This window comes from Coregonus clupeaformis, chromosome 5, assembly GCF_020615455.1.
Source record: "Coregonus clupeaformis isolate EN_2021a chromosome 5, ASM2061545v1, whole genome shotgun sequence".
Taxonomy (NCBI): Eukaryota; Metazoa; Chordata; class Actinopteri; order Salmoniformes; family Salmonidae; genus Coregonus; species Coregonus clupeaformis.
In genome coordinates this window covers 5,379,922-5,395,137 of record NC_059196.1, presented here as the reverse complement: position 1 = coordinate 5,395,137, position 15,216 = coordinate 5,379,922, and the positions used below count along the sequence as shown (strand labels likewise).

At 42.4% G+C, this 15,216-nt stretch overlaps 1 protein-coding gene across 5 annotated transcripts in view; it reads right to left on the bottom strand.

Moving 5' to 3' along the window:
* The window catches only part of LOC121559437 (protein turtle homolog B), a 77,821-nt gene extending 64,656 nt beyond the window's left edge, over positions 1–13,165 (bottom strand). For 3 of the 5 annotated variants that reach the window (XM_041872667.2, XM_041872681.2, XM_041872677.2), the window contains exon 1: positions 12,857–13,164. In XM_041872667.2, the coding sequence (XP_041728601.1) occupies positions 12,857–12,920 (64 nt within the window). In that variant the 5' untranslated portion in view covers positions 12,921–13,164. Of the gene's footprint in view, positions 1–12,856 lie in introns of all 5 variants that reach the window. The other 2 variants (XM_041872690.2, XM_041872697.2) reach the window with 1 other exon arrangement.
* Between the last annotated feature and the right edge of the window lie 2,051 nt (positions 13,166–15,216).

Here is a 15,216-nt window from a genome sequence, read left to right as displayed (position 1 = left end):
TGATTTCACATGTGGATTTTTTTTATTGAACACTTCACATGTGATCACGTTTTCACATGTGTAGTTTCATGTTATCACGTTACTTTACATGTGATCACCCTTCACATGCGTTCACATGTGAAATTCATGTGTTTTTTTCCGTAAGGGACCAAGCAGGCCAAGTACTATCCACACAAGTTGAGGAGGATAAAATATTATCCACATTGTTTGGCTTGAGTGCTGTCACATTATAGAGCCTGTACTCTGGGCTTGGGGCACAGCAGTGCTGAAACCCATTGTTTCCCTGCAGACAGTTCAGGTTTCAGGAGCTCACGGTTTCTGCCTAACATTCTTTTTGTATCCTGGTCAGCCTGCCCTGAGAGCAGTAAGTTCTGGGCAGAGGAATAGAGGAATTACAATAAAGACCCAGGATAATATACTGCCTGGCTAATAACTCCCCAAACCCTTCATGAGATCATCACAAGGGGACGATCAGCACAGGCCCGGTCACTATTAACGGCGTTTTCATTTCCTTAATGGAGACACAGTGACCCAGCAGGGTTTATGGGAGCTTTTTCAAGGGAACATATTTACGCTCTCAACAAGACATAAATGCCAGCTGTGCAAATCATGATACAGGCCCTCCCTGTTCTAACCTCCACTACCTCTTCACAGGCTGAGTTTATCTCAAAGACCAGGTGTCATCACTGAGGCACCAATACATCTAACAGAAAGACCCCAAGTCAATATATTATAGCCTGCCCTATATTAGTTTAGTATTGTAACTAAGACAACAACCTTCTTAGACATCTAATTCAGCAACTACTGTATGTGTTAATGTATCCTAACTCCTAACTACAACTAACAGTAGTGCTGATCCTGCTCATAACGAATTCCTGAAGGGATGACTTTATCCAGTACACTATGCTGCTCTCTGCATCTGTCAGGTAAATTAGCTAAATCAGAGGCAGTTCATGTCCCAGAGCACAATGCAGGGGAATAATTCCAAATTATTTGGCACCAGTTAAATAGGCAGGTTCACTACCAATACTAGAGCCAGTTACTCACTGCAAGCATCCTCCTTCTGTTGCAGCTCACTTAATCAATAAAATACATCTGTTCTGAGTCAATCAACATATGTCCAGAGCAGCACCCGAATGTTCACAGAAGAACAGCAGGGACAGTTAGGAGTTAAATCCGCTGGAGATTTCAACCAGCCTTTCGAGCCGCAGCGACGATAATGGCACTTGCATGAAAAGTACCCTTTACTGTACTTGCAATAATGATCACAGATTTGTGTGTGTGGACTCGCCAGGCAATTTGGGCTGTAATTATGCAGCTAGAACAATAGCTGTGAAATATTTTGACATTATCGAAGGCCAATGTGATAAGAGATCATATACAATTTGAATAAATATAAATAATAAATGTACTACATTTGGAGCCATTGTGGGGTTTTCATGTCACCTCAGGGTGCCTAAATCCTCTTTCTGACATTGACTCAATCTGTGACAAATCTACCATCATAACATTACAAGGGAGGGGTTGGAGAACAGAAGTTCTTTGGATCCTGGCAGTGCTACAGCACTACAACCCACTATCACAAACTATCATGAAATAGACACCAATTACTTGGGAAAAACATTTGTGTTCACCACATGATTCGGTATACAGTGCATTTTAATCACAGATAAGGGCAGTAGGTTACTTAAGACAGAAACGATAGGAGGGAGGTTTGATTAGGGAGTATGGGTGGGCGTATAACGCGAAGGTCTACCACCCAAACGTTGCGTGTTCGAATTCCATGATGGACAACTTTAGCATTTTAGCAACTGTAACTACATACTACTACTTACTACTTTCTTTTTGTTAGCTAACTCTAACCCTTTAACTACTTAGCTAGCATGTTAGCTAACCCTTTAACTATTTAGCTAGCATGTTAGCTAATCCTTTAACTACTTGTTACCTAACCCTAACCTTAATTAACCCCTGACCCTAACCTTAACCCCTAATCCTAACCTTAAACCCTAGCCTCGCTAACATTAGTCACCTAGCTAACCTAGGTACTGTACACGAATGCGCTATGAAGAAGAAAAACGTTGTTTTACTTTTTTGTGTGTCTGAAACTAATTTCAAATAAGTCATTTGTGTCTATTTCACGATAATCTGTAATAGTGTGTTGAGCAGAGAGATATGAAATCAGGCATTGAGCAAAGGTGAATATAAATGTGTGTGTGTGTGTGTGTGTGTGTGTGTATGTGTGTGTGTGGCAATGAGGTGCAATGCACATGGATAGGAGTACGTAGTGCACTGCACAGTAGGCAGCACACAGAGAAACAGCATGGATAGCTAACATGGACACTTACATATAACTAATGACATATAATTAATGATGCAATTCAACGGCTCAGACACGAGACGTATGTGGCAGGGACTCCAGACAATACCGGATTATAAAGGAAGACGCAGACACCGATGTCTTGCTCCCAGACAAGCTAAACCCCTTCTTCGCCCGCTTTGAGTATAACACAGTGCCACCGACGCAACCCACTCCCAAGGGCTGTGGGCTCTCATTCTCCGTGTCCGACGTGAGTAAGACCTTTAAGCGTGTTAACCCTCGCAAGGCTACCGGCCCAGACGGCATCCCTAGCCGCGTCCTCAGAGCATGCGCACACCAGCTGGCTGGAGTGATTATGGACATATTCAATCTCTCACTATCCCAGTCTGCTGTCCCCACTTGCTTCAAGATGTCCACCATTGTTCCTGTACCCAAGAAAGTGAAGGTAACTGAACTAAATGACTATTGCCCCGTAGCAGTCACTTCTGTCATCATGAAGTGCTTTGAGAGGCTAGTTAAGGATCATATCACCTCCACCTTACCCGACACCCTAGACCCACTGCAATTTACTGATCGTGGACTTCAGGAGACAGCAGACGGAGCACACCCCCTTTCACATCAACAGGCCGCAGTGGAGAAGGTGAAAAGCTTCAAGTTCCTCGGCGTGCACATCACTGACAAACTGAAATGGTCCACCCACACAGACAGTGAGGCTGAAGAAATTTGGCTTGGCCCTTAAGACCCTCACAAACTTTTACAGATGCACCATTGAGAGCATCCTGTCAGGCTGTATCACCGCCTGGTACGGCAACTGCACCGTCCGCAACCGCAGGGCTCTCCAGAGGGTGGTGTGGTCAGCCCAACGCATCACCGGTGGCACACTGCCTGCCCTTCAGGACATCTACAGCACCCAGTGTCACAGGAAGGCCAAGATTATCATCAACGACCTCAGCCACCCGAGCCACGGCCTGTTCACCCCGCTATCATCTAGAAGGCGAGGTTAGTACTGCTGCATCAAAGCTGGGACCGAGAGACTGAAAAAAAGCTTATATCTCAAGGCCATCAGACTGTTAAATAGCCATCACTAGCTAGCCTCCACACAGCACCCTGCCCTGAATTTAGTCACTGTCACTAGCCGGATACCACCCGGTTACTCATCCCTGCACCTTAGAGTCTGCTGCCCTATGTACATAGACATGGTCACTAATAATGTTTACATACGGTTTTTCCCATTTCATATGAATATACTGTAAGTCCATCCTATTCAACTATTGCTGTACATATACTATTCTATCCACGTATTCTTCAGATATACTACGTATTCTATCCACATACTGTCCATAATGCCTATACATCCCATCACACACACACACATATATATATATATATTTACATTTTAGTCATTTAGCAGACGCTCATATCCAGAGCGACTTACAGTTAGTGAGTGCATACATTTTCATACTGGCCCCCCGTGGGAAACGAACCCACAACCCTGGCGTTGCAAGCGCCATGCTCTACCAACTGAGCTACAGGGGACTATATATATACAGTACCAGTCAAAAGTTTGGACACACCTACTCATTCAACGGTTTTTCTTTATTTTTACTATTTTTACATTGTAGAATAATAGTGAAGACATCAAAACTTTGAAATAACACATATGGAATCATGTAGTAACCAAAAAAGGGTTAAACAAATCTAAATATATTTGAGATTCTTCAAATAGCCACCCTGTGCATTTATGACAGCTTTGCACATTCTTGGCATTCTCTCAACCAGCTTCACCTGGAATGCTTTTCCAACAGTCTTGAAGGAGTTCCCACATATGCTTAGCACTTGTTGGCTGCTTTTCCTTCACTCTGCTGTCCGACTCATCCCAAACCATCTCAATTGGGTTGAGGTCGGGGGATTGTGGAGGCCAGGTCATCTGATGCAGCACTCCATCACTCTCCTTCTTGGTAAAATAGCCCTTACACATCCTGAAGGTGTGTTAGGTCATTGTCCTGTTGAAAAACAAATGATAGTCCCACTAAGCCCAAACCAGATGGGATGGCATATTGCTGCAGAATGCTGTGGTAGCCATGCTGGTTAAGTGTTCCTTGAATTCTAAATAAATCACAGACAGTGTCACCAGCAAAGTACCCCCACACCATAACACCTCCTCCTCCATGCTTTACGGTGGGAACTACACATGCAGAGATCATCGGTTCACCCACACCGCGTCTCACAAAGACGTGAACCAAAAATCTTAAATTTGGACTCCAGACCAAAGGACACATTTCCACCAGTCTAATGTCCATTGCTCGTGTTTCTTGGCCCAAACAGGTATCTTCTTATTGGTGTCCTTTAGTAGTGGTTTCTTTGCAGCAATTCGACCATGAATGCCTGATTCACACAGTCCCCTCTGAACAGTTGATGTTGAGATGCGTCTGTTACTTGAACTCTGTGAAGCACTTATTTGGGCTGCAATTTCTGAGGCATGTAACTCTAATGAACTTATCCTCTGCAGCAGAGGTAACTCTGGGTCTTCCATTCCTGTGATGGTCCTCATGAGAGCCAGTTTCATTATAGCGCTTGATGGTTTTTGCGACTGCACTTGAAGAAACGTTCAAAGTTCTTGAAATGTTCCGTATTGACTGACCTTCATGTCTTAAAGTAATGATGGACTGTCATTTCTCTTTGCTTTTTTGAGCTGTTCTTGCAATAATATGGACTTCCAATAATATGGACTTAGTCTTTTACCAAATAGGGCTATCTTCTGTATACCCCCCCTACCTTGTCACAACACAACTGATTGGCTCAAACGCATTAAGACGGAAATAAATTCCACAAATTAACTTTTAAGAAGGCACACCTGTTAATTGAAATGCATTCAAGTTGACTACCTCATGAAGCTGGTTGAGAGAATGCCAAGCGTGTGCAAAGCTGTCATCAAGGCAAAGGGTGGCTATTTGAAGAATCTCAAATATAAAATATATTTTGATTTGTTTAACACTTATTTGTTTATTACATGATTCCATTTGGGTTATTTCATAGTTTTGATGTCTTCCCTATTATTCTACAATGTAAAAAATAGTACAAATAAAGAAAAACCCTTGAATGAGCAGGTGTGTCCAAACTTTTGACTGGTAGTATATATATATATATATATATATATATATATATATATATATATATATATATATATACACTACCGTTCAAAAGTTTGGGGTCACTTAGAAATGTCCTTGTTTTCGAAAGAAAAGCAATTTTTTTGTCCATTAAAATACCATCAAATTGATCAGAAATACAGTGTAGACATTGTTCATGTTGTAAATGGCTATTGTAGCTGGAAACTGCTGATTTTTAATGGAATATCTACATAGGCATACAGAGGCCCATTATCAGCAACCATCAGTCCAGTGTTCCAATGGCACGTTGTGTTTGCTAATTCAAGTTTATCATTTTAAAAGGCTAATTGATCATTAGAACACCCTTTTGCAATTATGTTAGCACAGCTGAAAACTGTTGTGCTGATTAAAGAAGCCATAAAACTGGCCTTCTTGAGACTAGTTGAGTATCTGGAGCATCAACAATTGTGGGTTCGATTACAGAATCAAAATGGCCAGAAACAAATAACTTTCTTCTGAAACTCGTCAGTCTATTCTTGTTCTGAGAAATGAAGGCTATTCCATGCGAGAAATTGCCAAGAAACTGAAGATCTCGTACAACGCTGTGTACTACTCCCTTCACAGAACAGCGCAAACTGGCTCTAACCAGAACAGAAAGAGGAGTGGGAGGCCCCGGTGCACAACTGAGCAAGAGGACAAATACATTAGAGTGTCTAGTTTGAGAAACAGACGCCTCACAGGTCCTCAACTGGCAGCTTCATTAAATAGTACCCGCAAAACACCAGTCTCAACGTCAACAGTGAAGAGGCGACTCTGGAATGCTGACCTTCTAGGCAGAGTTGCAAAGAAAAAGACTGGCCAATAAAAATAAAATATTAAGATGGGCAAAAGAACACAGACACTGGACAGAGGAAGATTGGAAAAAAGTGTTATGGACAGACAAATCGAAGTTTGAGGTGTTCGGATCACAAAGAAAAACATTTGTGAGACGCAGACCAAATGAAAAGATGCTGGAGGAGTGCTTGATGCCATCTGTCAAGCATGGTGGAGGCAATGTGATGGTCTGGGGGTGCTTTGGTGGTGGTAAAGTGGGAGATTTGTACAGGGTAAAATGGATCTTGAAGAAGGAAGGCTATCACTCCATTTTGCAACGCCATGCCATACCCTGTGGACGGCACTTGATTGGAGCCAATTTCCTCCTACAACAGGACAATGACCCAAAGCACAGCTCCAAACTATGTAAGAACTATTTAGGGAAGAAGCAGTCAGCTGGTATTCTGTCTATAATGGAGTGGCCAGCACAGTCACCGGATCTCAACCCTATTGTGCTGTTGTGGGAGCAGCTTGACCGTATGGTAAGTAAGAAGTGCCCATCAAGCCAATCCAACTTGTGGGAGGTGCTTCAGGAAGCATAGGGTGAAATCTCTTCAGATTACCTCAACAAATTGACAACTAGAATGCCAAAGGTCTGCAAGGCTGTAATTGCCGCAAATGGAGGATTCTTTGACGAAAGCAAAGTTTGAAGGACACAATTACTATTTAAATTAAAAAGCATTATTTCTAACCTTGTCAATGACTACATTTCCTATGCATTTTGCTATATTTCCTATTCAAACTTATTTCATGTATGTTTTCATGAAAAACAAGGACATTTCTAAGTGACCCCAAACTCCGGACTCTGACATTGCTCATCCTAATATTTCTATATTTCTTAATTCCAGCGTGAGACAATGATACGAGCGAACCAACGTCATAGACTGACCAGAAGCCGTGTGACTCACTCTCAGTTACACCAACTTGCGCCACATGCAGTCTGTCAAACCCAAACTCAGCGTAGTAATACCAGACAGTTAGCCTCAGTAAAAATACTGCCGTTAAATACAGGTCATCCCAGAACACACTGACAACCTAACATCAAAGTGTGACATACAAATACACAAGCCAACCCTATCGTTGTTGAGCTACTTATTTAAAAAAATTGTAACATTGTAATAGCTGCCCTATTAATAGCCTTCCTGACAGAAATCGGGATTTGTGACACTAATACAAAAACACAAGCCATATGAAAAGAAACACAGTCTGCAATCGAGAGGAATCCATTACAGTGATGCAGGGTGAGGAGGAAGGCAGGAAAGACAGACAGTGACAGAGCAAATGAGAGAGCAGAGACTTAATCATGATCTTTATAAATTGTAACATTATCTATTTGATCATGTAGGATCCTGGGCATCAGAGAGTGGTATTGTAGTTGAGTAATGGAGAAGTCTAACATCACTGAAAAATGAATGAACCTTTAACCACTCTTCACAGAAAGGAGACATGGACAAAGATTAACAATAAGCACATTCAGGTAACTGCCAAAATAAAGGAAACACCTACATAAAGTGTTTTAATAGGGTGTTGGGCCACCATGAGCCAGGAAAGCTTCAATGCACCTTTGCATTGGTTCTACAAGTGTCTGGAACATCATTCTTCCATGAGAAATTCCATAATTTGGTGTTTTGTTGACGGTGTTGGAAAACACTCTGTCAGGCGCCGCTCCAGGATCTCCCATAGGTGTTCACTTGGGTTGAGATCTGTTGACTGAGAAGGCCATGGCATATGGTTTACATTGTGTTCATGCTCATCAAACCATTCAGTTACCACTCATGCCCTGTGGATGGGGGCATTGTCATCCTATGGGGGCATAGCCATGGTAGCCAAAATAATGCCCTGCCCAGCATTTTTATACATGACCCAAAGCATGATGGGATGTTAATTGCTTAATTAACTAAGGAACCACACCTGTGTGGAAGCACCTGCTTTCAATATACTTTGTATTCCTCATTTACTCTGCGTGTTTCCATTATTTTGGCAGTTACCTGTATGTCAAGTAGGTTACTTATCAACCTCTCCAAAATCTCTAACTCAGTACTGATAACATCTATAAGTAAAAGTGATGACAACAGAGGAAGAAAATGCTCTTTCTAAGCAGGAATAGGGTTGCAAAATTCCAGGAACTTTCAACAAAATTCCCTGGTTTTACCGAAATCCCGGTTGGATCATTGGATCATTAAGCAGGAATCATTGTCTGTATATCGCAGCCTCTCTCTCTACATTATGATAAAAATCACCCTGCATGACAGGGAACATATGATGCAGATTAGTAATCCTATACTTTACCTTCTACTCAATGCCAGCTAGTGGCCCTTCCTTCTATACACAACATATGCTAGTGAGCACAGCACACTCTCCTACATGAAAAGCAGCCTCATGAACACTACCTCCTACACAGGCTGCCCACTACTACACAACACAGGCGAGAGGCCAGGCCACCGCAGGCTAGCTGCCTACTATCTCTGAAACACCAGTGGCATTCAGCTGACAGACAAGAGACCTGGGTGTCATATACCTTTAAAACACATCTCTGTCCTGACAGGCCAGTGTTATGAGCCAGCCCAGACTAGTCAGTCTCTCTCCCCTCCACTTGCTGGCCCTCTGTAGCTGCACGTCCCCCTCAGACAAGCACAGCCCAATTAAGGACGTGCCCCAGCCCTCAGTCGACAATGAGCTGACACCTGCTCCTGCCTGGGCACTGGGCACAGACAGGGGGTGTGAAACGGGCCAGGCGTGCCAGAGGCCCAAAGGCCAGTTCAACACTCTGGGGCACTGCCAGAGGTGCACATTACAGGAAATAGGATATAAGGAGGGAGCCGCCTGCCCTGCCCAGGAGTTGTAAGTCACTGACATTTTCCCCATGCTAACACGGATCGAGTCACACACAGACTCAACTTCCTTCCTTTTTTAAACAAGTAGTAGATTCGTCAGCCATAATAACCTGATAGTGTTGTAAATGAATTGCATCAAGAAGCATGCTTTCATATGGCTTGTCTAATTACTGTTTATTGAAAATAATGTTCATTCAACATCGATAAATCAAAGAAATTGCACAACCCTCAAGAACACGTGTGAGTGATGGAGTCTGCTCTATATATTCCATGCAACTTTCAGAGCTCTGAAACATCCCAGTCAGTCGCAGACTGCTCTGTCTCTACCACTCTCCTCTCCTCTCACTATACTTCACACTACTACATCCTGTCTCTCTACCCTCTCTCTCTCTGTCTCTCCCCCTCTCTCTCTCTGTCTCTACCCTCCTTCTCCCTCTGTCTCTACCCTCTCTCTCTACCTTCTCTCTCTCTGTCTCTACTCTCTCTCTCTGTCTCTACCCCCCCTCTCTCTCTATCCTCTCTTTCTCTCTCTACCCTCTCTTTCTCTCTCTCTACCCTCTCTCTCTTTCTGTCTCTCTCTCTACCCTCTCACTCTGCCACACTCAGTCTCACTCACTATGTCAATAACACTACATTGCATCTCTTCAATTCTGCTGAGCCGAATAATATGACTGTTATTTTTTCCCTATTTAAATCTTTGGAACCTCCCTGTTCAATGATGGAATCCATTTTCCTCTTGACTGCCTGAGCGGTGCTTGCGGTTTTACTACCCTCAGGATTCTCGTGAGACTTTTCAAGGATTGGCACTGCTTCCTTGGGTGCAGATAGGCTTGCAGATCATCAAATCTGAACTAAGCATCACATACAGTAAAGCTAGAAACTATGAGTGATTGAATAAGGAATCAATTCCTGATTGCTGTACATTTCTGTGAGTTGCTGTAGCAGATACAGTACTAGCATTGTATTAATTGTCATCAAACTCGGAGGGAGAGACAGCCTTTGTTTTGTATGGTTACACTAGTCTGTCAGAAGTGTGAGGAGTCAACCAGCGAGAGAACTGGGGGCTTCAACCAGGCCCATCCTCATACTGGCATTCCCAGAATGCTCCAGGCTTTGTTTGCATGGAGATTCCACTGGAAGCGTACTGGCCGAGGCGAGAGGAGTGGTTGCAGCAGAAAGAGCTGGCACATGCCCAGGGCTGTGCTGGCAGCAGTCTGCCTTCCACAGCTCGAGCACAGGGCTTTCTCTAGGACGGGTTTACAAACTTTACTCCCATGATTGGGAGAGTAAATAGAGCATATGCCTGATAGTGAATGAGTGAGGGTATAGGTTGTATGTCTGAGTGAATGTGAGTGAATGAGTGAGTGAGTGAGTGAGTGAGTGAGTGAGTGAGTGAGTGAGTGAGTGAGTGAGTGAGTGAGTGAGTGAGTGAGTGAGTGAGTGAGTGAGTGAGTAGAGTGAGTGAGTGAGTGATTGAAGTGAGTGATCTGTTGGTGAATGGGCGCTATAGATGAGTGAATGATATCAGAGAACGATTGAATGAATGAGTGAGAGAGAGAGAGAAGAGAGTAGATGTGGGACTGTATCCTTCTCTCAGGCAGGGAAAAGGAAAGGGAAAGGGGATTCCTAGTCAGTTGTACAACTGAATGTGTTCAACTGAAATGTGTCTTCCGTATTTAACCCAACCCCTCTGAATCAGAGAGGTGCGGGGGGCTGCCTTAATCGACATCCAAGTCATCGGCGCCCAGGGAACAGGAAGGCAGTAATGGTACAGTAGGATGAAACACATAGCGCCAGGGACTGGGAATTGGGTCATTTTCATTTAAACTCGAGTCAATTCAGGAGATAAATTCCAATTTAATTAGTGCCCATAGTTTGTAACAAGGATTTTTGCTTCTGAATTAATTTTCTGAATTGATTGGTTTGAAATGGAATTGACCCCAACCCTGCTAGGGACACTACCCTCTACCCTGAAATTTGATCTCATCTACCAACATGCCTAACACAGAGATAGCAAAAGCAACAGGCAAAGGATGCAGACATTCTTAGAAAGTATACCAATGGTATTAATATGATTCCACATATGCTGTTTAACCTAATATTTGCATAGGTTGTTTTCAGATTTGTATAATCACATTTCAGCGGTTGACAGTTCTCTAAAACAGTTTTTATGCAAGAATAAATCCTAACCCTAACCAACATGCATGGTGGGATTAAAAAGAAAAACCAACATTGTATAGCCCACTGGTAATACCTAGGTAAAACCTATTTCAGGGTTGGAACTGGAAACCCTGAATGTGACTGCTACATGAGAGACCAAGACAGGTATGAATGATCAAAGAAACAGCAATAAAGGAAATAATAACGTATGTTTTGACTAACTAACATCTAATTATGTTTCATATAGAAAACACTATTTATATTGTGCCGAACCCCTGGCCCTCACAAATCATAAAACTTAACAATTCGAATCCTCAATTGTCAAATGAGACAGAAAGCAGAGTAACTTTAGACAGAGGATGAGGGGTCATTGAGCTCAGTCATCATCATGTGACGACTCGAGAAAGGACTCCCCCATCTGGACACTATTGGAAGAGCAAGGTTAAGTCAGTCCATGGGTCAACACAGTGTTTTCATGAAAATGTGAACAAACTTGCATAATTGATATTGTAAATATGAAACAGTTCCTTGCTCCACTCCAGACCATTTGGTAAACACCTCTAATGGGCACTGCATCAGTCACAACTGTCAGTTACTGACACATCACACACAGCAGTTACATACCGTTTGAAATGCAATTTAAACAGACAAAATCTAATAAATTTTAATAATAATAATAATACCAAATGAATCAAATCAAATGTTATTGGTCCATACACATATTTAGCAGATGTTGTTGCGGGTGTAACGAAATGCTTGTGTTCCTAGCTCCAACAGTGCAGTAATATCTAACAATTCACAACAATACACACAAAGTAACATTAAATAAATACATTCATGCACAGATAAGTTCGAATGTTATTTGACACACAGCAGTTACATACCCTCTGAAATGCAATTTAAACAGACAAAATCCATAACATTAAATAAATACATTCGTGCACAGACAAGTTCCAATGTTATGTGACAATATTGCTGCATTTCGTGAGGAGTTACTTTCCCATGCTGGAAACTAGTGAAGCAGTCACACCCCTTTCTGTAAAATTATCACATTTGAGACTGCTGACACCTCTACTGATCATGACAGAATTTCTTCTAAAGCAAATATCAGAACAAAATGTGTTTCATTTGGTATTTGGACACATCTGAAACACATGCTCCTGACTGTACAGGCTACTATCTCTGATCATAGCAATGTGTACTTACAGTAGAGAGAGTAATATGCTCGTAGTATTTTTCTGCTCAAATAATGGAGGAATTATTTTACACAGAATTATGCAATGTATATATGAGTTTTTCCTCTTTAGGCTATTTACGTGAAACTTACATGATAAGGAGTAGGCTAATATTTTCCCTCAAATATTTAGAAATACAAATTAACCAAGGCAGAACTTTCACTTGACTAGAGAAAATGCAGCCATTTATATAAATGAAAAACAGTTATTGCGTTTATCTACCAATATAGAATGAGCATGCTATGCAAAGGCCAGCAACAAACCCACATGCAATCGCTCAAAATCATATATTATGGGCGGCACAAAATATATTGCACTTCAACTCACCTTGAGCGGCCGTTCCTCTGGTGCTGAATACACTTGCTATCAAAGTGGCCACATACCAAATCATAGTACTATTGCCGACCAGCTATTACCACGCAAAGTGCCCCGTTCAACGAATCTGTCATATTCGACCTTGCACAGCGCGCGCTCTTATCGACGCCCTTTTATTCATATTCTATGCACTTTCCTCTCGGCGATTCCCTTCATCCCTTCCCTCCCCGGTCCTTCCGTCTGCATCCTCTCTCGAAGAGACAGAGCACCTGCACCGCCGCGATTGTACTAGACCGAGCTGTTTTACGAGCGCATAGTGAAACCAACTGTGAGAATTTAGCCACCAGGTCCGCCTCTTCTATCATTGGATTGGTTGCTGATAGAGGATTTGGGGCGTGTATTGGCTATTCTTCCGCCCCTTACTATCGAATGACAGGAAGACAGACGCGTCCCAATTCAAGGTGAGTTGGAGCGTGCCGTAGTAGTAGAACCGCAGTATCATGCGCATTGACAGAGAGCCGAGACCGCATCTTTAAATGCCTGTCTTGATGTGTCCCTTAACACGTGGCACCATCATTGTTCGATACCGACCAGTCTATTGAGAGCCTTTGAACATGCACTCATTCTTCATATCAATGTTGGCATATCTATTCATGCTGCGAGCTATAATGGTGATGCGCAAGAGCCATGATGTCTGTGCTGTGCCTCAGTCTCCCCTCTGTCTGTCGCTCATTCACAGCATCGAGCTGTGGTCATGTCGCTGTCACCGGGTTAAAACGTTCCCTTTCTGCTACTACAACCTCGGCTACTGTGTTGGGTGTGGCGACAGATGCAAACATTGTTTTCCCCTCTGTTTCTTCGAGAACTGCAAGGAGGCTGCCTTGTCTGCTAATGCTCCCAATCCAGCTGTAGCCTAGCTACACATGGCATAGCGTTGAAACCGTATCCACACGCCCATTTTACATCTCCATTCAGTGAACATGTAGAGAGAGATATGAAGAGTCACTTTTTCCAAACACTGCACATCACATATACAAATCAAAATGACAGAAATGTTTTTTAATTCCCTCAGAAAAATCATCTACAATCTAATGTACTTCTCCATCAATGCAAAATGGTGTTATTTTCCTTTCCATATATGGATAAAAGCAGTTTATGTGATTTTCTGTATCTTTCAGGTACTTACTTCATCTTATTCCAGTGAATGATAGGCCTAATACTGCACATGCACTTTCCTCAGTTAAATGATAGCAATTCAGCAAGTCTGGCTTCAAAGGTGTCAGCTCCTGCTTATCATGACACACAACCCCATTTTTTTACTGACTACTCCCCAAAATGATGGACAGATAAATACACTATCTGAGAAATAAATAGCATTTTAGGGACAAAATGAAGACTAATGTTGATTGGACTGTATCCTATACCACCAACCATAAGCCATTCAGGAGTTTAGAAAGACATTACAAGGCGGTGAAAGGGACATTTTCCAGGCTTTGTAGAGAGAGTTGGGCTACAGTATGGGAAACAACGCCCATTAGAAGTGATTCATTTGGTGCCCTGTTGAGGCACATCCAATGCATTGGGTTGTGAAACTGAACAATCAAAACAAGTTGACTGGGTGCAGTTTGAGCTAACAGCTGCCTGGTTCACAGCATTATTTATCCCCACTGATGATTTTGTCATGAGCTCATCCTGTTGTCCCACCAGGGGAAACATTTATCCACACAATAGAGAACTGTGTATCACGGGACAATATGAAACAACGCCCGGAGGACCAGCAGTATTGTAAAAGAGCTCTATGCCCTGGAAAGTTGTTGAATTGGTGAATCTAAAGTGCCCGTGCCAAACATATGTCTATGGTGCCAGCACTCCACATACTTTCACAACTGGATGGATATGACATTTGACTATGTTGGGAGCTTTGGGTAACACTGTTTTTTAAAATCATGGTCAATGAGGCATTTTATTTTGTCACTCTTGATTAGGGGAAAGCGCCTTCGTACAAGAGGAAACATCTATCCTCGGAATTCTTGTGTACATACATTTTCTTAGAGATCGTCTGACATCTGTGACAGAGAATTCTGACAAGTTAATACTCAGAGCTGGAAGATGTTGCTTGCTTTATCATGCAAAAGATATTGCATGAGCCTCATTTGTCAAGGTGACAGAAATTACATTTGGGTCCATTTGTAAAATGGCAAACACCTTTTCCATGGCAACTCGTGAAATTACACTGAACAAAAATATAAACGCAACATGCAACAATTTCAAAGATTTTACTAAATTACAGTTCTTATAAAGAAATCAGTCAATTGAAATAAATGCATTAGGCCCAAATCTATGGATTTCACATGACTGGGAATACAGATATG